The sequence below is a fragment of the Neolamprologus multifasciatus genome, chromosome 4 (genome assembly GCF_963576455.1).
Source record: "Neolamprologus multifasciatus chromosome 4, fNeoMul1.2, whole genome shotgun sequence".
Classification (NCBI taxonomy): Eukaryota; Metazoa; Chordata; class Actinopteri; order Cichliformes; family Cichlidae; genus Neolamprologus; species Neolamprologus multifasciatus.
The window spans coordinates 21,811,420-21,834,813 of record NC_140442.1 but is presented as its reverse complement, the minus strand read 5'-3'; the positions used below and the strand labels follow the sequence as shown (position 1 = coordinate 21,834,813).

Sequence of the window (23,394 nt, the reverse complement as noted above, 5' to 3'; positions counted from 1 at the left end):
ATGGAGAACTTTGCAGTGTCAACAGAAACTGTGTTTTTGGCAGCAGGTCGAAAATAGAGCAGTCTACTCTGTGAAAACTAGTCTGCCACTTTAATACACAGACGCCCTGCTGACAACAGTACAAACATGACAAAGAGATGAGTAGATAATCCATCACCTGTAAATTTGTGTCAGTGCTTGATTTTACTTGAGTACGCAGACCGAGTGTGGGTGGAAACAACGGTGCCTTCAGCTGAATTTGTTCATCATAACCAAATGTGTAGTCAGAAGTGGAGATCTCAATTGTTACCATCTTGTTTCTCCCAATTTTAAAAAGACAATTTGAACAAAACTGTTGAGAAATATACAACAAGACTCATTGTTCAGTTCTTTAATTTCCTTTTGAAACCTTGTGCAACATCATGGCCACATTTGTACCAGTCCTTAAACAAAATTATGAAATCTACTGGTGAGTTGTGCAAACGGAATAAAAGAGAATGGGGTTTATTGAAAGAAAAACAAAAAGCATTCAACTGATGAATCCATAATTTGTTCCAATTTCTGAAGCAGCTCACTTTCTGACACACCGTCCTGAATGAGGAGTCCATTCACTGACACTGTTGACAGGCCTGCATAGAGCAATGAACAATTAAAAGCAATTAGACAGCTATAAATATAAAGCTAAATATTCAAACTGAACCTCTTATTTAACCAAGCAGCACAGCTGGAGACTCATGCAGACTTTATCAACTTGCCAGAGCAAGGTAAAAAAGAAAGAAAGAAAAGAAAATCAATATAATATCAGCATTAGGGAGCATTGCATTCTTCAAGTAAAGCCCTGGCTCGTCTCTCCGCTTTCATTAAATAAATTTAGAGTTCTGATTAGACGTTGCCGGTGCCAGTGCCAGCTGGGGACGTCCTCAAACGATAAGAGTTGAAAGAAGATTTAAGATGTGGCGACCCTGTGCATCTTAAATTGTAAACCAATCACATAAACCTATCAATATTAATCCCCATCAAAGTGGAAACACCATGAACCATCTTCTTTTGCTACACTAGGCCTCCGACTCCTCCCAGAGGAAATGAGCTGCTGCTTTCCCACACCGGCTGCTGCGTGGCTGTGTCAGAACCACAAAACTGAATTCGCCTCGCAATGGCAAACGGACCAGAGGAAGGCTGAGAAAGGGGGGCTAGCTGATGATGCGGCTAATCGACTGCAAAGAGGGGAACTCCTCGCTCTCCGTGATGTGCAGGGTCTTGTGGGAGTTGAAGTCTTTGGGGGCCAGCACCTGTTTGCAAGTTGGGCACACCCGGCAGTCCAGCTCAGCTGCCATGTTAACCGCTGTAGCAGGCGTCTGCCAGGCGTTCTTCTTGTTTTTATTTTTCTTTCCTCCTCCAGCCCCAGACTGCTTCTCCAGTGCCTTACAGTCTCCGTGCGCAGTCAGGAGCTCCTGCTGCTTGCCCGTGTCTGGTAAGAGCACAAGCAGCTCATTGAAGATGCGGTTAAAGCCATCCCCAAGCAGGTCCTTACAGCTGCGGTGGTACTGGGCTGCTGATATCACACCCTGGAAAGACAGAGATGACATATGAGCAAAGTAAACAAACAGGAAGTGCCAAATGTGAGGAGCAGGTTCTTTCAGTGGGCTTCTTCTCGTTTGTCATTCATGTTAAATAAAGAAATATAGTCTTGGGAAAAGGTAAGCCCCAACAAAATAACCACTGGGCTAAACATTTTTCACTCAACACACAGAAGCATTATTATTATTATTATTATATTATTAATAATAATTAATATAATGCAGAAATCAGCTGCAGTTTTGTTTTACTGATTGACTACACAGTCCTACAACCAGGGGAGTGGCACTTTACATCCACATCTGTCCAAACTAGAGCAAAATATAGAGGTGAAGGCTTTAATGTAATCCAATCAAAGGTATTTAAATTTATTATGTTTGTCCAATAAAGCTGATTCAGAGAGAAAATAAAGTTGCAGCCATAAAAATCAGGTAGCACATGCACATACGTATTCACATTTTTAGCTGGCAGCACAGAAGAACTTTTTTTTATATAAATGTGGAAAATCATGACATCATTATAATAAATTCTCTTGATCTACGCTATGATAATCACGCACACAACCCTCCTGACTCTGAGTAACGGTGCTGAATAATGGTTGTGTTTATGCGCAACATTACGATGATGTACGTTAACCTTTGACCTTCATAATCACTTTATCCTCATTTGAGGATGATAAAGCAGTGACAGTTACTATTTATTATGTCATAATTGATGTATAAGGCCAAATACAACTAAATTCTAACTTACTCATTTAAGTCAAAGTGAACTAGAATTAAAAAATTAAAAAAATAAAATAAAAGTCTGTCCCTGAGATACTACTTTTCACAACACTTGGAGGGATGCACAACCTTAACACAGAGCTGTAACCACTTCAGGGGCATTTAAAGGGGATGGGGAACAAAAAACAAAAAAAAACCCAGACAAAATATCCATACCAACAGAGTATTCAGCTCTTATGTAGTGAGTACCTGTCTGAACTGGGCAGAGTAGTTTTTGAACTGGTTGAATTTTGATTCGTCATCGTCGAGGTACTTCCTAATGGACTGGATCAGCTCCAGGTTCCTCTCGCGGAAGTCCTCTGGCACCAGGTAACCATTGCTCGGCACTTTGGGAGGCCTGGGAACAGACAAAAAACACTAAGTACCGACAAGGCCAACCAAAAACCTTTGTGTCAAGCAGTGATCATGTAATGTAGAAAAACGAGATAGGCTCACAGGTTGACTACTGGGGGTGTAGACTCCACCACATTGCTGTTGAGGGGGATCCCTGTGAACCCTGGGGGAGGTTTAGGGGCTGACATGCCCAGGCCAGGTGGAGGCAGGGGCATGGTGGAGGATGGGGCTGGAACTGAGGCTTTCATTGGGAAAGAGGTCTTAAAGCCTGAAAAACAAAGAGAACGTGAACTTTGAATGATGCAGTACCAACTCTGAAAAACAGTTCTCAGGGTTTTAACTATAAAACCAACACCGCAGTGTTTAAACAAAATGCTTATTTGTGAGGCATTTATACGGTTTTACAATAGTATTACATCATTAATTTGATGAAAACCGAAAATTAAGTCAAATCAAAGCTCAGAGCTCGGGGTTTAAATATTCACCTAAGAACATTTTGAAGAGCATGTTCACAGCTGGGTATAAAAAAGTTTTAACCAGTTTCCCTCTTTACAACAACTGTGTTGGGTGACTTTTTTGTTGTTGTTGTTTTTTTAAATTTAGGGATGTGGGTGCTTTGTAGTAACATCTGGCTAAAAAACAAACAAACAAACAAACAAACAAAAAAACCCAAACCAAACCAAAACATTAGATTAGCCAAACCGTTCACTAAATGAGGAGTCAAACTCTATGGGGCTCTTCTTTTATATGAAGTCTATGAAAAACCTTAGCTGTCTACCTTTTTACCACTGCTTGCCGGACCACTCTCATATCAATCAAATATCATATTTCCTAATAATGAACAATTCCTGGTTTCCAATCAACCACACAATCAAAGAACAGAAATGACTTTCCATAATTCTTATTGACTCTGTTTATTGTAAGAGCTAAGTTGGAGAGTTTCCAAATGATTTCCAGGAAGTCCCCCCCCCGCTTCTTTGTGATGGCAGCTATCAGTCATTAAAGCAGCTGTACGTTCAGTTTTAAATGTATTAGTCGTTTGTAGTTTGAGGTCCTGTAAAAAACACCTGTATGGTGTATATATTGGATGGAAAGAAGCAACAGTACGTGTAAATTGACGATAAATGAATACTGTGGATTGTTATTCCGTACCTGGTGGTGGATTTTTGGTCATGAGGGCAGGGAACTCCTCCTCTTGTTCATCGGCAGGCTCCGTATTGGGATGATTTGTTACCGGAGCGTCATCTTTGCTAGTGGGTGGCGATTGCTCAGCGTAGCCGTTAGCCAGCCCACTTGTAAGTGCCGCTGTCACTGGACCGGAAAGCGGTTTGTTCCACGTTTTCTCAGGAACATTTTCCTTTTGTGCCGTCGTTTCCACTGACACTGGATTTACAGTTGTTCCCAGGTCTGATGTTGTAGTTGCAGATGTAGGGGGAGCAGTTGGATTCTTCTGTTTTTTCTTCTTGTTGGCTTTTGGGGTCGGGAGATCGGTGTTGGGGGTTGGATTTGAAGCGCTCGAGGTCACAGCTGGGTTTGAGGATTTGCTGCTGCCTGCTTTAACAGTTAGCAGAGAGGAAATATCCAACATGGTGGGCACTGAGCGGAACTCCTGCTGCGTCATTCCTCCGCTTTCATCGTCGGAATGAAGGGGAGAGTAATTTGACAACGCTTTCCCGTTCTCACCCACTTTCTTTTTCCTCCGTGAAGACGACGAGGATGAGGAGGACAGGAGCTGAGGGCCAGAGGATACAGAGGAGAGGGGTGGGGGAGGTCTGGAGGAGGGAGGAGGATGAGTGTTGGGTTTAGCTGTAGATGTGTGGTTGGACCAAGCAGAGGTGGTACCAGCTGCAGGTTTGGGGGCCCGGACTCTGGAGACGAGAGCAGGGAAATCCTCTTCTTGAAAAGAGGACGTCTTCTTAGGCTGCACAGAGTAAGCTGGAGTCATGGGGGTTGTGAGCGTGGCAATTGACAGGCTGGGGAAGTCGTCCTCCTTTAAAGCTACGTGGGATGGTGCAGTCACTGCAGGAGCTGGCTTTACACTGCAGGGACAAACAAAAAACAGCACAAATGACAGATTTGTGTCACACTATGCTCACACACACACTGAATGATGAGAACTTAACATTGTACTCTGATGAAGCTTACACAGGTGCAGCAGCTGTGGCTCCCAAAGCTGGGAAGTCATCTTCTACATCTCGCGGGTTCTGGCTCTTCATTGTTTTTACTGTTAAAGAGGCAGAAATAAATACACTAAAACTAGCAGACAAATACGCCTAACATCTAGCAACCATAACCATTATGTATGTTTCTTCAGTTTACTTTTTACCTGGAGGTTTGTTCGCTTGTTTGGCATGTCCGCTCGGGTGTCTGAGCTCTTCCGGTTCTAGTCTTTCGGCCCTCTCCTCTCTGCAGTGTTTGGGAGCGCTCCTCTCCTGCACTGCTGCTCTCTCTTCTTGTCTTCGCATTGCAATGGATGCCCTCAAAGCAGCTTCCACCTGCCTGTCTTCCTCATTTCTGTGCAGACAAGCAGACAAAACGGTAAAAAGCAAGAAACTACTCCCACTCGAACAGCTGCTGAAGTTTTTTAAAGTAATATACAGACACACGAGCACGCAAACACAGTAATAGCACAATGTGAGTCACCCAGGTGCAACAATGCTGTGCAGTCATTCTTCAAATGTTTTCCATGTCTGTCTCTCAATACAAGTGGATGCTCTGCAGTCCAGTACTCATGCATATAACTGCACCCATCCATCTTTTTATATCCTGCCAAATTTCCATGTCACAGACAAAGACGAATGTACCCTTTAACAACAGCCATCTCTTCCAATTCTGACAGCTCCACCACTAATGCTCCCTTCCAGTTAACTCAGAGCTGGTCATTTATACTCACCTTGAGTACCTCCAGCTTTTTTGTCCCCCGTGAGGCCTTCCCCTTCCTCCTCGGTTGTGACGCACCTCCTCATAGTCCTCGCCTGTCACCATACCTGTAAGGACGCATGTGTTCTGATCATCTCAAATGCCAAACAGAAATCCTGGTGGTATGGCAATACAAAAACACCATCTCGACCGACCGACCTTCATTTCGCCTCTGCTGTCTTGGGGCGTAGTTAAACTGCAGGTCGATGTGGCGGTTCTGTCGAGCCTCTGCTCGGTTCTTGCTGTGTGCTGCAGCCTTGTGAGCCTTGTAGTCAATCTCGGAGCGAAACGCGTGAGTGAACTGTTCTGTGGCGCAGCGACCTTCCTCGCACAGATAGTGACTCTCTCTGAAGTGCTCACTCAGATACTGGTAATCACTGTTGGTAGCACAGTTAAAAACAAAAGTCTGGTTTAATATTCTTCTACATTAGGTAACAAAAACAAAGGAGGGTTTGTGTGGATGGGTGAAAGGGTCTCACACACACCTGTAGTACTCCTGAGAGCCATCTGCGTCACAGAAGTGGCAAAAGTAGTGATCCCTGCGCAGGTGTTTCAGCAGCTCATCGTTATCAAGGTAACGGTCATCGCAGAACTTGCAGAGCGGGTGGCCTCTGTGACTGGTGTCATCTGGGTCTCCATGCGCTCTGTGACGTGCCAGCTCCTTACGATTATACCACTTCCGTTCATGGGAAAAGATCTGCAGGGAAAGAGTAACTTTTAAAGTAAATAACTATTCAGGAAATCAGCAAACAAAGCTCTTTATCGGGATATTGACATCTGTCTTCTTTATTCCTTCCTTGGCTTCCTTCAACCAGCCCTTATTTGCCTGAAAATGTAAGTCTGTCCAACTCAGCATTTTTATATGCAACAGCAGGTTTAAAAAAAACAACAACAAATGCATAAAAAATAATTGCAAAATTTGTAAATCTGACTTAATGGTACAAGCAAAACCGTTTAAGTTAATGACCTGATGCACAGCACTTTCAGTTATCGACAGACAACTTGAACAACGCTACGGTTTCTCATTGATTTGGTGTGAAAAGCAATACATCAAATAACAACCTTAAAAAGGGGGGTGAATTTAATATAATTCAACAACTGTATTGTGTAAGTGCTTTTGTTACCATTTAGTAGCAGATACTGCTGTCAAGGACAATGACTGGATGCCTTCAAACTGAAATAAAGAGTAACTAACTAAACATTCATATTTATATCTGAACACTGTTGGTGGTAGCTCCAGTAAATTAAAAAGAAAAAGACCAAAAAGAACCGTTTGTGCTACAAAGTTTCCATGTACATTTGTGCTACTACTGTAGTCATGTAATACTGAGAACCCGATCAGACACCCCTTTATTTACTCTTTAGGGATGATGATACCTTTAGATGCTTTGTGCAGAGCTTGCAGCAGAAAAGCTCATGCTGCTTCCTCATGTGCTGCTCGAGCTCCTCAAACCTGGAGAAAACCTTGGGCTCCGAGCAGCGGAGACACTCGGGCAACAGCAGATGCCTGACAAACACACATCGAGGAAAGGTTCAGTCGGCGTCAAGTAAAAATCAAAAAGGGCAATAAAACCAGTTGGATACAGCAGGAAAAACCCAAAGTTCAAGCCAAGTTTTTGTTTAGTTAAATGACAGATCAGATTGAGGATACTTACTGCTAAAGCAAGTCATTTACACATTTGCAAATAAAAGCGCTCACTTTAGTCATCACACAAACTTAGACTCACTTTAAAAGCAATCAAAACAAGAACACAGCATGGAGTGTTCAAGAAGATAACACTAAAGGCTTTAAAAGCCGACTTTTAGTTATACCGGTTTATACACATGCTTGTATACATTTACAATATGACCATATACTGAGACAGCAAGAGCACCATCTCTAACCACACATAACATTAGTTAATACCAGCATGGCTCTCTATATACATTTCCATTGTATTTTTCAAGCAAAAGTTCAGCTATATTAACTGTAATTCTCTTACTGCTATTTCTGGGTTTTGTAGTATAAATGAACTGAAATGCCAAAGAGCAACACAAGTACAAAGAATAGAGACATCTAGTACCTGTACTGGGCATAGATCTTCTCATCCACAAAATAGATGTCATACTTTTTCTCACAGTGGAACTGCTGATAGGGCAGAGACTGAAAGGCCTCCAGTTTTTTCACAAACACCACCTGAAAACAACATGACAGTCAGATTAGTAATAACCTGTGGTAACTGGAGGAAGATGATTGTTTTAGAAATAGAAAGCATACCAGTGATGTCTCACAAACACCTACTGTAATATCACATGAAATGATGCACGAGCAAAACCACGTCAGTACAGAGGATGCATACTTGGTACGCTTCTAATCTAGGCAATTCAACACGGTTTGACATTACAACATCCAGCTGTTGGGAAAGTTTACGTCCACTCAACATCGCCACGAATGTCATGTTAATTTAGAGCTGAAAGGTTGAAATGCTCTCTGTAATCCTGGCTGGATATTTGACTACTATTCTTGACAAAATTGTTAGACTTCAATCAAATTGGTCAGTCTCAGAGTTGTTTTCTAAGCACAGTCAACAAATGCTCAGTGGGGCTGAAGTAGGGACTTTGGGAAGGCCATTCCAGAGGCTTATTGCTAACCTGCTTTATCTATTCTAAATCCAGTTTTCATGTGTGTTTGGGATCATTGTCCTACTGGAACTGTGGTGTCCACATTTAACCCTATCTTGTTTTATCAAAGTCATTAAAGATGTGTGCTATACAATCATTTTACCCTGGAGAAAGAACGAAGTCATTTATAGCCCCAAACGACCATGACATTCATTCCCATAATGAGTGGATGTAAACTTCTGATCACAGGTGTATTTGGCCTTTAAGGGAGTGTTATGAGGAGGCCGGTGCCACCGTCCACCTGTTTTGACTCATTCCGTCATCTGCAATCAAGATTCGGAATTTATTCAGGGGTGACAGTAGGCAGACATCACAATGACCTCTAAAACTATATCAATTAAACATTTATCACAACCCAGTAATAACAGGTAGCATACCAGCGCCGCTAAAGCTCACGCTAAATTGAGAGGTGACAGCTAACGTGTTCAATTAAAGATGTATTATAGAGTTTACTGTCACCCTGGCTAAATGAGGTATAGCCATAAACGTCGGATAGACAAGCACTCTGTCATCAGCTCAATTATAAAAGCCGGCTTCTAAACCAACTCTTTCTGACCAGTGTCAGTCTAACAGATAAGCTAACTTATGCACTTGCTAATATTCGCTAGTTAGCTAAGCTAAGTTAATGACAGCGAGGAAAAAAAGTGTTCTCCACAGTGGGTACGCACAATGAGTTGCCACCTCTTTTTTCCCCTGGTGACTATTTTAATTGATTATGAACGCAGTTAGGATGCCAACACACAACTTGTGCCTATTTTTATAGAGTAAAAGCTATGAGAACGCTACGGCCTAGCTAACGCCACAAGGCTTCATCCCCGGGTTAAAGTAGCAGAAGAACGCGCACCTTGTCGAGCTCCTCCCGGCAGACGGCGCAGTACTTCTGATCGCACAGCACCCTCATCTTGGTGGAGCAGCGGTAACAAACGGGATGGTCGCATTTTCCCAAGGCGAAGATCTCGACCTCTTGGCAGCACAGAACACAGTTCTTCTCCGCGTCTTTTGTCGTTGTTGAGTCCATCTTGGTGAAAAGGCACAAGTCAAGCTTAATAGTTATTTGGGAGCGCCACAGAGCTGAAGTGCTTACGTAATTATGAAAGTCTACTGCCGCGTCACGAAACTGTTACACCAGCGATCAACACACCACAGGGATGGACCGAGCGCACGCTGCAGCGGTGCTTTTACCCATCACACCTTGTGGGATCTGTGCGAGCCCCACGTGCGTACCTTGGTGGGAACCGGTAAATGTGCTGATAGGAGGTGTTGTACTTTGGAAAACATTCATTAAAGCTGCGGCTAAAAAAGCAGACTGAAGCTACAATTCACGTCGGCCCACCTTGGAATATATATATATATATATATATATATATATATATATTCCAAGGTGGGCCGACGTGAATTGTGAATATATACGTGAATATATAACATATATATATATATATATATATATATATATATATATATATTTTTTTTTTTTTTTTTTATTATCTTAAATCGTTGTCTGGTCTGGATCATTGGGATGCTGGTGGTGTATATTTTCTTGCCACACTTTAGGTCCATTAATACCTACTGCTTCCAGTTCACCTATGCATCAACTTCAAGATCCTCCTTCCCACTTTCACAGACCTTCATAACCTTGTTCCTTAGTATTTATCTGATATTCAAGGTCTCTTGTCTATTCCACTTGTTCACCTGGCTACCATGGGACTCAGAACCTTTAGTTGCCCTGCCCAAATACTTTGCAATGCACTTCCACCTGATACAGTTTCCTTTAAGGCCTTCAATGTCTGTAAAATGCCCTCATCTTAAAAACTATACCTGCCACCAGGTCATAATAAAACTGCTGCTTAAAATGTTTGTTTGCTGAGGGTCATTCCAAACCAAGTCTGTCATCTGAATCAAACACATCCATGTTAAAAGTAGCTGTGTTAATAAAGCTTTGGTTTTTAACATGAGTTCTTGTGCTTATGTTTTGTAATCGCCTCTTTAAATCTTTGTATCCACACACTGATCTTTTTTATTCTGCTGCTGGTAAACAGGAAGTTATTCCTACAGTCAGGTCCATCAAGGATTTTCTATTTGTGTGTATTTAACTAAAGAGATGAGTCAATGCCGTAACCCAGATCTTGGTGCTCTCTTGTGTCTATGGATGACTTGGAGACAGAACCCAGAGAGACAGAAGAACTTTTCTGATTTAGCTGTTTCCAAAAAACACCCAAAACTTTGCACTTCTCATCTTCCACATAATCAAACATTACCTCTTTACCTATAAATTCCCAAAGGACTCTTTAGTTTGTAATGTTTTATTGGATGGCTTACGCAAGTTACAGTTTCACCTTTTTAAAAAAGTGACTGGTGTCCAGGCAGGTGAAGCCCCAGTCACTCATACAGTCTGTCAGCAGTGATTTCCATTGCTCATCTGTCCTTTATTGTGGTCAAGTGTGCAGGATTGTTAAGTGTCTTTGTAAGCTAGCGCCTCTTGTAGTGGTTGTTGCTCAGTCCCATCACTCTGAAGGTGCAGCTTGCGATCTTCTCGTAGAGAAGGAACATGAGAGCAGCAGTCAGCACCGTCTGCAGCAGCTTCGCTTCAAGGCCTTTAAAAAGACCCAACATACCATACTTCCTACAGAAGAAAACCAGCATGAAAACATTAAAGAACAAGAGGTGAAAGAGCAAAAGTATTAATATTCAGTAACTCAGGTGACATATCACGAGGGCCCAGTGATGAATGCCCATACTCCATATAAAGCACCTTTCAAATACTCCCTAATTCATAAGGTTCAATCAAGGAATTAAACCAGGGATCATTTGCTTGTTATGCTGGATATAATTAATCTAATTGTTAAAATATAAATGCAGAGATTATCCAGTGTGTTTTCCTGATGAGTTCTATAGAGTCTGACTGTACAGTTAGTTGTATATAATTATTACAGATGTGTATGATAATGCATTTGCAATGGTTTCTGTTGTAAATTAAAAAAAACAACGCAAAAAAACAAACAAACAGAGCAGCTTCTGCATGCATACAGATTTTTTTAAATACCAAATGGAGCTATTTCTTTTATCTTGTTCTTCATAGTAATTCTAACCCATGTTACCTAGTATGCTCTGTTTAAATGCGGACACCCAAAATCAAGCAGATTCTAATGTGGATGTAACAAAACCATATTTGGGGTTCCCATCCAGCCATTTTCCTCTCCTTATCCAATTCAATCACATCTTTTTCATAGAACGACAGCCAAACACAGGCAAAACCTCCAAGAACACGCTAGTCAAAGAACACGCTTCAAACCCAGGACCTTCTAACCCATACGTCATGGTGGCAATTTGCACTGCAAGTATGTTAATATGTGTGTGTAAACACTTACCTCACCCTGTTGACCAGCAGACACTTGATAGTTCTGAGACTGGACAGCAGCTTCGACTTCTCTGTTGATGTGTTGTTGTACTGTCCGAACTGTGGTGATTGAACAAAAAAGAAAAGCATCTCTGAGATTAATGTTTTCTTTGTTACAGGTTCATACAGTCACAAATCTAGCTACTAAAAGATTATATGTGTCACTTTAAAAGTGAACAACACAATGCAGACATACCCTAAGAATGGACTGTATGGTCTGCAGTGGGTATGTCACAGTGGTGGCGATAGCTTTGGCGATGGCCCCGATCACAAAGACCTCCAGTGATGACAGCTTTGGGCAGAAAGAAGAACCTGAATCTTTTGTGTATCATCAGAGCAACAAACATATCCCAAAGGTGAAAGTTTTGAGTTCAGATGACCTCAGTAACAGGTGAAGTGCAAAAGTTTTACTCTCTCTGCCTATCAGATTTTCCTTAGCTAATAAACATACCCACAAACGCTGTGGTAGTGTCCAAAAAAAAGTCTCACAACATGTGGTGTTCAAAAGATCAGGGAACACATGCAAAGCCACTGAACAAATCATGTAAACATAATTACCAACCAGACAATGTCTGCATACTTCCCTTCCCTTTTCTTACTCACCTCCCTGGGAATGCCTCTCCTCAGCTGCCTCTTCAGGCCCTCATAAATCATGAATTGGATAGCGGGGTTCAGCACCAGCAGCAGGGACGGGAAGGTCCCGTTCCACAGTGCTGCGACGCCCTCGTCACGGATGATCTGCACAAATGCATCTGCAAAATCAAAACAATTTGGAAACAAACGCGCGAAAGAGAGAACTTGTAGTATGCACATGTGTAGAAGGTTTGCACAAATACTCATTAAAAGTAAAATGTAAGGTCATTTACCCAGAATCCCAGAGTAGTTTGTGGGACGGATGTCTTCATTGTGAAACTTAGAGCCCTGGAGCTTCAGTCTGGTATTGACGACCCACAAAGGGGTGGTGACAAGTACATTTACAACCCCTGGAGAGACAAAGAGGCAGATGTAATTGAATCTTTACTATCTGTTTCAGCATTTAGAAATGTAAATAATGTAAACTGGTTTTATACACTGTGCAGAATAGGCTACTAAATAGGAGTTCACGCTAGTCATTCTTAGGACAAAGGTATGAGGGACTCGTCTGAAATTAGATGGCAGTTCTTGCCAATGACCACCTCACCTGCTGCGATGCCTATGATCAAGTCAGTGCTTGGTGCTGACTGTTTTCCTTTCAGCCAGCTAGCCTTGAGGCAGTGGAAGCAGTAGAAGTAGACAAAGTTGGAACAGCACAGGCTGCAGATGACAGGGAACCAACCTCTATAGGGTGCCAGTCTGAAGAAGGGTGCAGAGGTAAACACAGGAACACATCTTAGCAGCCTTCTACTGCTTGAAAGACTGTGTTTTAATGTTTGAGGGGATGCGTGCAAATTTATTAAAATAGTTTTGGCTTGAAACACATTGAGATTTTCACTATTTATACTCACAATCCTTCCTCTTTCACAATTTCTGCCAGAATGGCTGGAGTTGATTTGGCTTTCCTGTTTTCATCCACTGAACACAAACAGATGGGGATTTTCTTTCAGTAAAAACAAAACAAAAAAACCCAAAACTTTTGGAAATGAGACTGTGATTTCTGCTCTCTTACCCTGGAGCCGTAGTCTGGCAGTATCAAGAGGGAAGAACACTGTCATTGCAGTCACACTTCCCTAAAGGGGCAACAGTAAGAAATCCATGGCATGCCATTTTGTTTTCACATATGGAACAAACCCCCGAATGAACCCCATATAAAAAATCGAGCAAGTTACAGGAACATACATGTAAACGGTTTAAAATGCACACTAGGATCTAAAATAAGACGTTTTATATATGATTGTTATTCAGTATTCACTTCGGTGCGTTTAATAAGTTACACGTACATTAACATTTCGCCGAATAAAGAGGTTATTGTAAACACTTCCTACATTACATTATCTACTATTTATTGTTTTTGGTAAAGTTGGGAGTGGAAATTGTTATTTTGAACTGAGCTCTGTTTGGATATCTTTAAAGCATATAAGTAGTGACGCTACAGCAACTCCCATTTGTGACTTAAAATTAAGCAGCGCATACTGAAACTAAGATCAACTTACCACTGCTCCTGAGACAGCATGAACCAAACTCTCATACGAGAAAACCTCGCTCATTGTCACCGCCAAATTGAGTCTGTTACATTCAATAATATTCAATATTGCCTCGACAGCCTAATAATTATTATTACAGCCTCCCCTTCTCTTGCTAGCTGTTCTTGTGTGCCTCTCTCTAATAAACAGCTTGCTTCCTCGTTTCAGACTGGCGCGATGGCTTTAGGGAAATGTAGTTCTCTTCGCCCTACACGTTCCTGTTTGAACTTCAGGATTTTCTGGATTTTCAGCACCCCCGAAATGAATCAAAGCACCCCCAAAGATTTCTTACTTTTTTTTGACAATATTTGCTGTTTGTGTGACACACTACTAAAAATATAAAAAAGCATGCAGTACTTGGTTGAGACGTAACATTTTAACAACAAAAGTATAGATACCCCCCCCCCCCCCTACAGACAATGGTTTGTTCCAGCTCGCCTCTCACCTACTCTGGCTCCAGCGCCGTTGCTGCCAGAGCGATGGTGGCTGAGACGCAGCGGAGTGGAGGTGTAAGTGTCTGGCTTAAAACGGGACATGTTAGCTGAATTTAACCTTCAGTTACATTTTATATAGTTAGGTATGAGTCAGACCATGTTTCTTTTTAGCTGAAAAACATTACACTCAGGTAACCTGCAGTCAGTGGCGGTCCTAGCCTGTTTGGCGCCCTGGGCGAACACTCCCTCTGGCGCCCCCCCCCCCCCCCCCCCCCCACACACACACACAGACAAAACATATTAAGGATTGTACATAAAACTGTTGTACACACACACACATATGAAGAGAGAGACCGTATGCATTGTATGCAAACGGCTACCAAACAGCCATCATAATTCATCACACAATGAGAACAGGACAAATCAACAACTGACAATTAATATTAAAATCTGTAACATAATGTATTGTTTGGAGTTTAGTCTGTTACTGTTGCTATTTTTACCATTTCTTCTTGGAGCAACTGTAACCCACATCATTTCCTTAGGGATTAATAACGTATTCTGATTCTGATTGTTTCAGGATGACCTGCCATTATCCAATCACACATCTGCTTACCTGCATCTTTTGCTCGTTTCTCCTCCTCTTCTTTTCTCTTTTTTCTAAACTGAGCACCTGATGGCTTTGAGCTTTTCTTGTCCATCTTGGTTTTAATGTTGCACTCCAGTATGAACACAAATCCCCCAACCCGAGGATCACCACAACATGACCTAACACACCTACACCTTAGTTCACAGATTCACTTTGTCTAAGGTGCATTTCTGGGATTTCACACAACCCAGGATTCAAATCATGAAGAGATAATGGGCTTGGATTTACATCATTATAAATGAAATGCGCTCTATTTGGAAGCAGCAGGCCCCTCCCCTTTCGACAAGTTGTGTGTGAAACTTTAAATTATAAATTTTAAATTGTTATTGATCCCTTTACCCCGAGTCCTAAAGTGTATATTTATTTTCTTACTCTTCTTATATTTATTGTTTGTTTACTTGCACTGCTGTAACTGGTCGTCTCGTCGTCTCGTCTCTCTATATACTGGACTGTATGTAGCGGAGATGACAATAAAGTTTACTTTGACTACAGCAGCGAGCAGGCGCACCGAGGGCTCTCGCGCTCACTTTTCGTGTACAGAATTTCGAAAAAAGACATCGGTGCAAATTTTAAGTCTGTATCATGATGTCTGGTGTTTTCGTGTTTGTTGATTTGTTTTTATTTTGTGAGTTGGTTATTAGATGCTGCTCCAGCCGGTCAGAGAATCCCCCGCCGCCCCGCCCTCTCCTCTCTGTGCAGCAAGCAGCAGGCGCACCTCGCAAACGGAGGGCGTCCTTACTCCCAGCAAATGGGCGATAGAAAACCGATCGGTGCCTATGACATTCCCAATATGCGCTGGCATGACGTCGGGGCAGCATGAGTACGAGCATTTTTTATTTTATTTTTTTTTGCCGATGCTCGTGATGCCGCCCCCACCACGATGCCGCCCCGGGCAACTGCCCGTGTCGCCCGTATCTAAAACCGCTACTGCCTGCAGTGTTGAAAACGTGTTTTGCGACAATGTTAGCTACCCTACAACCCATCCTACTGTGTAGTAAAATCAGCGATATTTGACTGTCGTTCCCATTGAAATTTATACAGCCTATTTAAAATCTAAAACTTTAAATTGTCCGTAGCCTGCTGTTGTTACCACTGTCCTGTTTGAAATGGAATGAGAGAAGCTGGTTATTTTGTCATATGTGCATGTGCCAAGATTAAACCCTGAGCAACATTCAGGTAAAAGTGTAAGAACAAATGATCCGTCAATAAAGGATAATGTTGGATCAGTGTTTCAATATTTATATATTTTATTAGATGTTCATGTGGTTTGGTTATTTGCCTTTTGGTTGAAAGTACACTGAGAGAGGACTTTTTTATTAGTGATCTTAATAATATTTTTTTCATATTAATGTAATTTTTTCATCTAATTGAATACAATCTATTTGTGTATGATTATCAGTCCAAAGAGGGAGAGAGGAAAGAGGGGAACATGAGGAGAAAGTGCAAGGTCAGGAAGAACCAGGTAAGAAAACAGACAGGGAACAGTGACAGGCATAACAGAAACTGCTAAACTGCTTGAGAGAGTTGACCACCAAAAGTATTTGCCAACTTCAAGGTGAGGCGACACAGGTTAAAATGAAAGGAATAAATCTGCAGAGCCATAGTAGTATCTGCAGTAGAGATATTTTCATACATTGTACCATAGGCAAAGTTGCCTCCATTTTTATAATTTTTTTTAATCAATAATTTGTACATTTCAAGGACTCTATTTTTGGAGTCTATTTTCATATATCTGTATTGTATTATACATACAATGTAGCTTGTCATCACCAGTGTGTGAATGTGTGTGTGAATGGGTGGATGACTGGATGTGTAAAACGCTTTGGGGGTCCTAAGGGACTAGTAAAGCGCTATACAAATACAGGCCATTTACCATTTACCATACACATTAAAAGTGAATCTCTGTCCAAAAAATGCATTCAGTTTAATTCTTACTTACTATGATCACCATTCATCATTTCCCCCCAGTAAAGTAATTAACGTTAGGATATGTTGTTTGTTTGTTTTCTAAATTCCAATCCATTCTTCGTTTGCAGCATTTTGATCAGATTTGATGGTTTTGTTACAGACTTTTAAAAAAAAGTGTTTTGATTTTCTTTCACAAATGTGGGGATTAAATTGTGTTAAAATGTACAAAACAGCGATGTCGTGTTTTGTGACGAGGACCCAGGCACAGAGAGACTTGATGAATTTAAGAATCTTATGATTTAATAAAGAAATTTGCAGACTTGAACAGAGATGGTAAAATTATGATGACTGATAACGGAGATGAAGACAACAGACGATGAGGCCAGGGAGGAACAGGGGTTTAAATGCACCAAGGAGACAGCCAGAGGGAACTCAGGACAACTGGAGACATTTAAGGATGCAGGGACTGACAGAGACAGGGAAGAAGTCTCATCGTGACGAGTAAAGTTTATCTTGCCTGGCTGAGCAGCTCTGGGTGCTCAGCACCCCCAAAGCTCTGATCCTAGAATCGCCCCTGCTTTGAAGTGTCTTTGGTCTGGTTTTCAGCTGCTCTGTGTCAACACTAAAAAGAAAAGATTGTATAGCTGTCCTAATTAGCAAAGGGATTCATGTAAGTGTGTGGGACTAATGTTTTCATTGTTAACTGGTAACTGCGTGACAGTGCATTTCAGGGCATGTTACGAAGTAATGCAAAAGTAATAAAACAAGCACAGTAACAAATGACTTTCTCTGGCAGTATCATACTGCATTATGTTCAAGATGGGCAATGACTAAATGCATTACTTTTTTTGAGTACTCCATCAATGTAGATGTGACATTTCTAGAGAGAAGAACAACCAACACAAACACAGCAGAGTTCTGTAATGTCTGTTTTTATTAGAGAAATAATGTTATCATAGAGCTAATAGTAGTAAATAATAGAGCGATAGAGCATGCTCATCCTCCAGGGGTGGGGGGGGGGGGGGGGTTTACTTTTGCATTGTAATTTGCAATATAATGAATGAATACATTCAAATAGTCTGAACAAAAGGCTTAACTATATTTGCAGCACTCCACTGTACAGCATGTAAGCTTGTTTTTGCCTTGCCTGAGTGACAAATATGCAAATATGACATTAACCCAGTATGCTTTGTGTATCAGTTTACTGAGCAATGACTCATGAAACTGGAGATGAGCAAATATATTTATTTCTGCACCCTTTTATCGTTCAATGTGTAATTTACTGCCGTTGTGATTTATTCAGAAATTGTGCAATCCCGTTATGCATAAAACATGCAATATATGTACAAACCTTCATTTTAACATTACACATCCAAAATTTTCTGAGTATAATGATAACAGTTTCAAAGTGCATGGGGTGTTCTGTAACTTGCCAGAGCAAAAAAACAAAAACAAACAGAAGCTCGGACAACACAATCCCTCCCAGTCTGTTTCCTAATAATCTGATAGAAATCATTCATGTTTGGCTTTGTCATCCATAGAAACAAGCTGCATTTACGCCTGTCACCTTTCTCTGCCAGTTTGAGAAAATGCCAGTTTTTTACCGGTTGACCATAAGACACAGACAAAGGTAACAGGAGGCTATTTCTTATTTCTACGGGGCCATATCAGCCCTGGTGCTCATCATTTACAGCATTTCCTCTTCTCAACGTGCAGCACTCTGTTGCAGCGTGGGCAGGTGTGGTAAGCATCCTTGAATCTCTTCATGAAGAACGGAATCAGGCAGCAGCAAAGGACTAACCTGCGACACACACACAGAAGGTTAGAGTCGTGCTATCATACACCAGATGAGATCATTCTTTGTTACATTTTTACATTCATATACAGACATGAAAAGAAAGAACGTTTCCACTTAAGTGTATTTACAAAAGATAAAATCGATAAAAATCAAGTAACAGAGTTGAACAAAGAAGACCTGTGTTCAAAAGCCTTGGGGCGCTAAAAAGAAGCTAACTGATTAAAACCACTCACCCACAGCAAATGAAGAGTAAACACATGAGCCAGGCGTACGTTCCTGCCTTATAGGTGACATTGGTCATAACCTGTTGCTGGCAGGAAGCGCAGGTCGTCATGCCGGGCTCAGTCCCCAGTCCCATGTCGTAGCTTACAAACTTTTTTTTGCCTTCTCCAGAGTCCAAACCTTGACCCGCGCCTCCCCCTCCGCCGGTGTACACTGAGAGAGGACAGGAAACACGCAAAACAATGAACAACAATATGTTTACCTTAAATCTTCTAAAAAGTGTGAGACTCAGGTGTGAGAAGAATACCTGGGGTGACAGTTTGCTGTGTCTGCATGGGGGGTGGGGTGAAAGGAGTGTGGGGGTGGTAAACTCTCACACCATCACCTTGACTTTCTACTGGACCATATGAAGAGGAAAAGGGAAAGAATCAAGCCGGTGAGGAGATGACGATAATGATCATGAATATTGACTGAGCATGTGTGACCTGTGGGCTTACCCGGTATGATGTAGGGAGGGGGTTCCTTTTTTCCGTCTGCACTCATTTTGCTGCAAAGAAACAAAAAGGACTGTAATGAAGGGTGCGGTCAGGGCCAAATACCTGAGATCTCTCCTGTGATACTGCTTTCCCTTTTTCTTTCCAATGCTCAAGACAAACGCAATGCTGCATTGTGCCACAAGAGGGAACCAAAGCCTTGGCGATTGAACTGAAACATTGCCGGTTCGGTCACCATGAAAATGTCTCTCATTCCTGTCTGACACATATCTAGCCCTTCACTGTAGGGACCTTTCATGTGAGCAGCTTTTGGGAAACGCCTAGGAGCGTCTGTGTGCCAGTTGGACTGTTTCAGGTGTGGCCGCTCACAGAAACTTCTTTCTGACCTCCTTCTAAAAGAAAATCCTTGGAATCGCATTAGTGCTTTGTTTCCCCATTTCAGGTATAATATCAGGCTACCAGAGAAATTACAGTAGTACTGACTTAAATGCAACATAAACCCAAAGATATTTGTTGAATTAATTAATGTTTCATTTGTTTGTACGGCTAAAATGTTACTCGTAAGGCATTTCGTGTGCACAGCCTTCTATATGTACTTGATAAAAGTATATGTATCATATGTGACAATATATGTAGTAGCAGTAGGAAATAAATAACAGTGGAATCTGCTGCTTGGAGAATTTGATTGTATACTCTGAGATGATACTGAAATTCCGACTTTAATACTTTAAAAAACAGATGTTGAGACTAACGAACTTTGAGTGAAGTCTTTCTAATTATATTATAACAAAACGCTTCCACATGTGAAGCAGGTGCCATCCCCCAAGGTACATGCCAAAAGGTAAAGAAATCCAACGCTGGCTCTGATATTTAAAGTATTAGATTGAATGAGTTACATGGATGCTGTGTGCCAGGTGTAACACAACCTTATTGTGATTATTTATATATTTCATGAGCGTGTAGAGCACATGCTACATAATCATCTCCCATACACACTGCTGGTATCCAAAAAGTGCTCCTGGTGTCTCCGACCAGTGACCAGTGTCGGCTGTGATGATAAGACGAGCCAGAGGAAGTGGAGATAAATGATAAGATAAGCTAAGAGAATGTGAACATAGATTGAGTAAAAGTCAAAATCAGAGCTGAATATCTGCCAAAAAGCATCACTGTTCAATCAGTCGTTCCACAGTTACTACTATATCAATCTAAAGCTCAGAGATGGGATGTGAAAAATCTTTTGATGTTACATCATTTAAACATAACCTGTATTCTTATGATAGAAGGCACAAATGTGATGCTGCATGGCTCACAGTATTGTACACAGTACAGATAGCACCGGAAACAAACAGTTTCCGGTGCTATCTGGACACCTCTCCCTCTGGAAGAGCATGCTGTAATTTAAATGTGTCCATATACAGCTGTCAGACGTATTTTATAGATTTGGATGTTTGCCTGTAAAATTTAATCCACTCTACAGAGTCATTCCCAAACTGAACACATTCATTTATTCACTCTATTACATCCTCACTGTGCTTCTGAAGCTCCAGCAGTGTGAGAAAGGCCCTTTGACAGTCAGAAGTCATGTGACTGGTTTGATGGAGGATCACAGTGCTTAAAGTATACTCGCGCATTCCTCTCTGCGTTCAGCTTATTTCCTTTTGTCTCACTTTTCTTGTTTCTCTCTTTCCACACAGACATGCACAATAACCGGGCGCTACCTTGACCAACATTTCATTCTCTGAATGGTTTTCTCTGTTTCTGTTACACAAACAGTTTTGTTTCCCTCACTACATTTGCAGGACACTAGCCTAACCTTAACCAAGACACGTCACCCTAAAATGTATTATTTACATTATTGGGTCTTGCTTAATGTCTCCACCTGCTACACCAGCCTAGGTAAGTCCGATTCAGAACCTGTCACCGGATTCACAGAAGCTGATCGACCGCTTTATCGTTGTGTCACACATAGACATTGAGAACTTGTATACGCCCCATTTGATGGCGCAGGAATGCGACTGAGCTGCATGCTTCCCTCTGGGTGTGCCAGCCAAAACTGTTACAACACCCTCTGAAATTGGTCATGAGAGAGCAGGATTGTTATTGTGCGTTTTTTTTTGCAGAAATACAATATGTTTGATGACTGTTAACAAGGAGCACTAACGTTATCTAATGTGCTGCTTTTTCTCTTGCTGGATCTCTGTGCTCGGAATAGCCGGTGGGACATTAATTGGATAAAGTTGGGTGATCTGTAAAGATCTTCCCAGAAGCTTCCCAGAGTTTTTTCCTTTCACATAAGGACCATTTAGCATGGGATGTACGTATACTTTAGGGGGGAAAAGGAAATTCGTGGAAATTAAGCAGGTAGGTTTTAGGTAAATATGCAGTGCAGTCTTGGGCTTATGATGAGTTCAGTGAAACTGAATGAGATGCGGAGTAGAACTTTTTGTTACATATGAGTTAACACCCTGCTGCAGGCGTGGCTTCACCGAGACTCCGATGCCGGTCAAACCTGTGTCTCCGTGTGAGAGAGGGAGGAAACTTTGTTTTTCATTTTTTTCCATGATGCATTTTAGTATTCAGCTGATGAATCAGTGGGCAGTTTAAATCTGGAAATTCCCAGATTAAACAATCATCACATTCTCTGACCTTGATTTTCAGTCCAACCTTTGATAATCAGCCAAAACAATCACAGAAATCCCCTAAAAACAAAGACTCACTCTAACTGTGCATGCAATTTGAAAATGAAATACTTGGATACAGAACAAATGTATATATTTATTTACAACAACATGAACGAACTTTTTCCACTATGTGCACATGCATGTCCTTTCACTGCATTCAAAATGCAATCTTTCACATTGTTTACATGTCAGCCATAGCAACTGCTGCAAAGACCGTCCTCACTCTCACTCTGAATCAGTTACTTATAATGATTTTTCAAGACCCAGCTAAGACCCAACTGAATTATGTCAAGAAATCTATAACGTAACACCTGAAATTTTACCCATGAAGGTGATTTGAATCCTACACCAGACCCCGTCTCTGTCAAATGCTTAGTTATAGTCTAATTTAATATCCCTGCAGGTCCAGAATGTAAGTCAGTCAGACAGTAATGTTCATGGTAAATCCTGAATTAAAGCGTTTAGAGGGAACCCTTTTTTGTAAAGGTGCAGTGTAACACACCTTTATAGCTGCATTATGCTGCACAACCTCAGTCTTTAAAGTAACAACATAAAAGTCAAGAAAACGTTGGCAGATTAGCAGAAACATGTGCATAAATAAAAATCAATATTGGCTCCTGTGTATTTCTGTTCCCTTGTGTGATTTATGCAATGTTTTAATTTTAATCATGTGATATTTGATTTCCAATTGGTCTCTTTTGTGCGATATAACTCACTTTAAATTCACTTGTTGTCAGAAAATCCCAAACCTGGCTTTCTTATTCTTATTCTTGTCGTGTCCTTTTATGTCTTCAGTTTTCAATTCTTTGAATCCTTCCCATTAAAATAACCAAACCCGATTCTCCACTCCGTCAGCCTGAACACAGTTCGTTGTTCTCTTCCTATAACACACAAACGTCTGGCAGACTTACCTTGGCTGGGTTGTTGCAGTCAAAATGCAGAGATGAGCTTGTTGATGATGCAGAGTCCAGACAGATTCTGGTTAAGATCTCCACCTGTTCCTCTACCTGTAGGTGAACCTCTCCCAACACGCCCAAAGCTCCACCTCGACCAATTCAACCACGAACATGCTGTGGTGATGAGTCACTCCATGGTTTTGATTGTAGCTTTCAAAGGCTGAACCGGTCGTCATCTTTGAAATGTTCTTTGTTTCCGTGAGATTATTGAGGGTGTATGTGTGTGTGTGTGTGTGTGTGTGTGTCACTTTAGTAAGAATAACCTGTTTCCCTGTAAGGCAGACTGAGCTGTAGAATTGTTTTTGTCCTGGAATTTGATCTGTTGGCCATCAACAAACTCTAAGTGACACATATTACAAGAATTTAGAGAATACTAAAAAACACAGAAAAGTTGAAGATGAGGATCAAAGGAAACCTTGAGAGGTTTAACAGACTTTATTTCATCAATCA

General features: G+C 41.3%; 3 protein-coding genes across 4 annotated transcripts; all 3 read right to left on the bottom strand.

The window, feature by feature from the left end:
- Positions 1-355: 355 nt before the first annotated feature.
- Positions 356-9,484, bottom strand: znf598 (zinc finger protein 598). The gene is made up of 12 exons (XM_085157761.1): positions 9,094-9,484; positions 7,652-7,764; positions 6,966-7,095; positions 6,074-6,285; positions 5,748-5,965; positions 5,563-5,656; positions 4,996-5,183; positions 4,815-4,893; positions 3,822-4,708; positions 2,772-2,937; positions 2,526-2,673; positions 356-1,544 (listed from the first exon to the last, which is right to left on the bottom strand). Exons 1-12 carry the CDS (start codon positions 9,265-9,267, stop codon positions 1,170-1,172), a joined length of 2,784 nt encoding a protein of 927 aa, XP_085013887.1. The 5' UTR covers positions 9,268-9,484; the 3' UTR covers positions 356-1,169.
- A 1,049-nt stretch (positions 9,485-10,533) lies between these two features.
- slc25a17 (solute carrier family 25 member 17) lies at positions 10,534-13,984 on the bottom strand. Its single transcript, XM_085155901.1, has 9 exons — positions 13,773-13,984; positions 13,289-13,349; positions 13,128-13,194; positions 12,824-12,975; positions 12,510-12,626; positions 12,247-12,395; positions 11,840-11,935; positions 11,615-11,703; positions 10,534-10,869 (listed from the first exon to the last, which is right to left on the bottom strand). Exons 1-9 carry the CDS (start codon positions 13,824-13,826, stop codon positions 10,716-10,718), a joined length of 939 nt encoding a protein of 312 aa, XP_085012027.1. The 5' UTR covers positions 13,827-13,984; the 3' UTR covers positions 10,534-10,715.
- A 3,725-nt stretch (positions 13,985-17,709) lies between these two features.
- litafd (LITAF domain containing) lies at positions 17,710-23,051 on the bottom strand. Of its 2 annotated transcripts, none has more exons than XM_085157541.1 (5): positions 22,900-23,051; positions 19,311-19,360; positions 19,121-19,210; positions 18,825-19,026; positions 17,710-18,594 (listed from the first exon to the last, which is right to left on the bottom strand). In XM_085157541.1, exons 2-5 carry the CDS (start codon positions 19,354-19,356, stop codon positions 18,477-18,479), a joined length of 456 nt encoding a protein of 151 aa, XP_085013667.1. In that variant the 5' UTR covers positions 19,357-19,360; positions 22,900-23,051; the 3' UTR covers positions 17,710-18,476. The 2 variants fall into 2 exon arrangements, with proteins under 2 accessions (XP_085013667.1, XP_085013668.1); XM_085157542.1 differs by having other exon boundaries at positions 19,121-19,207.
- Positions 23,052-23,394: the final 343 nt, after the last annotated feature.

Excerpts from the sequence above, each read along its gene's own strand:
- znf598 (XM_085157761.1), bottom strand. The coding sequence starts at position 9,267 with ATGGACTCAACAACGACAAAAGACGCGGAGAAGAACTGTGTTCTGTGC. Across the intron at positions 7,096-7,651 it reads AAGATCTATGCCCAGTACAG|GCATCTGCTGTTGCCCGAGT; the intron begins GTACTAGATGTC and ends TGTGTTTGTCAG. Across the intron at positions 4,709-4,814 it reads GCCACAGCTGCTGCACCTGT|TGTAAAGCCAGCTCCTGCAG; the intron begins GTAAGCTTCATC and ends TTGTCCCTGCAG.
- slc25a17 (XM_085155901.1), bottom strand. The coding sequence starts at position 13,826 with ATGAGCGAGGTTTTCTCGTATGAGAGTTTGGTTCATGCTGTCTCAGGA. Across the intron at positions 12,396-12,509 it reads AAACTACTCTGGGATTCTGG|ATGCATTTGTGCAGATCATC; the intron begins GTAAATGACCTT and ends TTGATTTTGCAG. Across the intron at positions 11,704-11,839 it reads CCATACAGTCCATTCTTAGG|TTCGGACAGTACAACAACAC; the intron begins GTATGTCTGCAT and ends CAATCACCACAG.
- litafd (XM_085157541.1), bottom strand. The coding sequence starts at position 19,356 with ATGAGTGCAGACGGAAAAAAGGAACCCCCTCCCTACATCATACCGG. Across the intron at positions 19,027-19,120 it reads ACAGCAAACTGTCACCCCAG|TGTACACCGGCGGAGGGGGA; the intron begins GTATTCTTCTCA and ends GTCCTCTCTCAG. Across the intron at positions 18,595-18,824 it reads TTACTCTTCATTTGCTGTGG|GTTAGTCCTTTGCTGCTGCC; the intron begins GTGAGTGGTTTT and ends TGTGTGTCGCAG.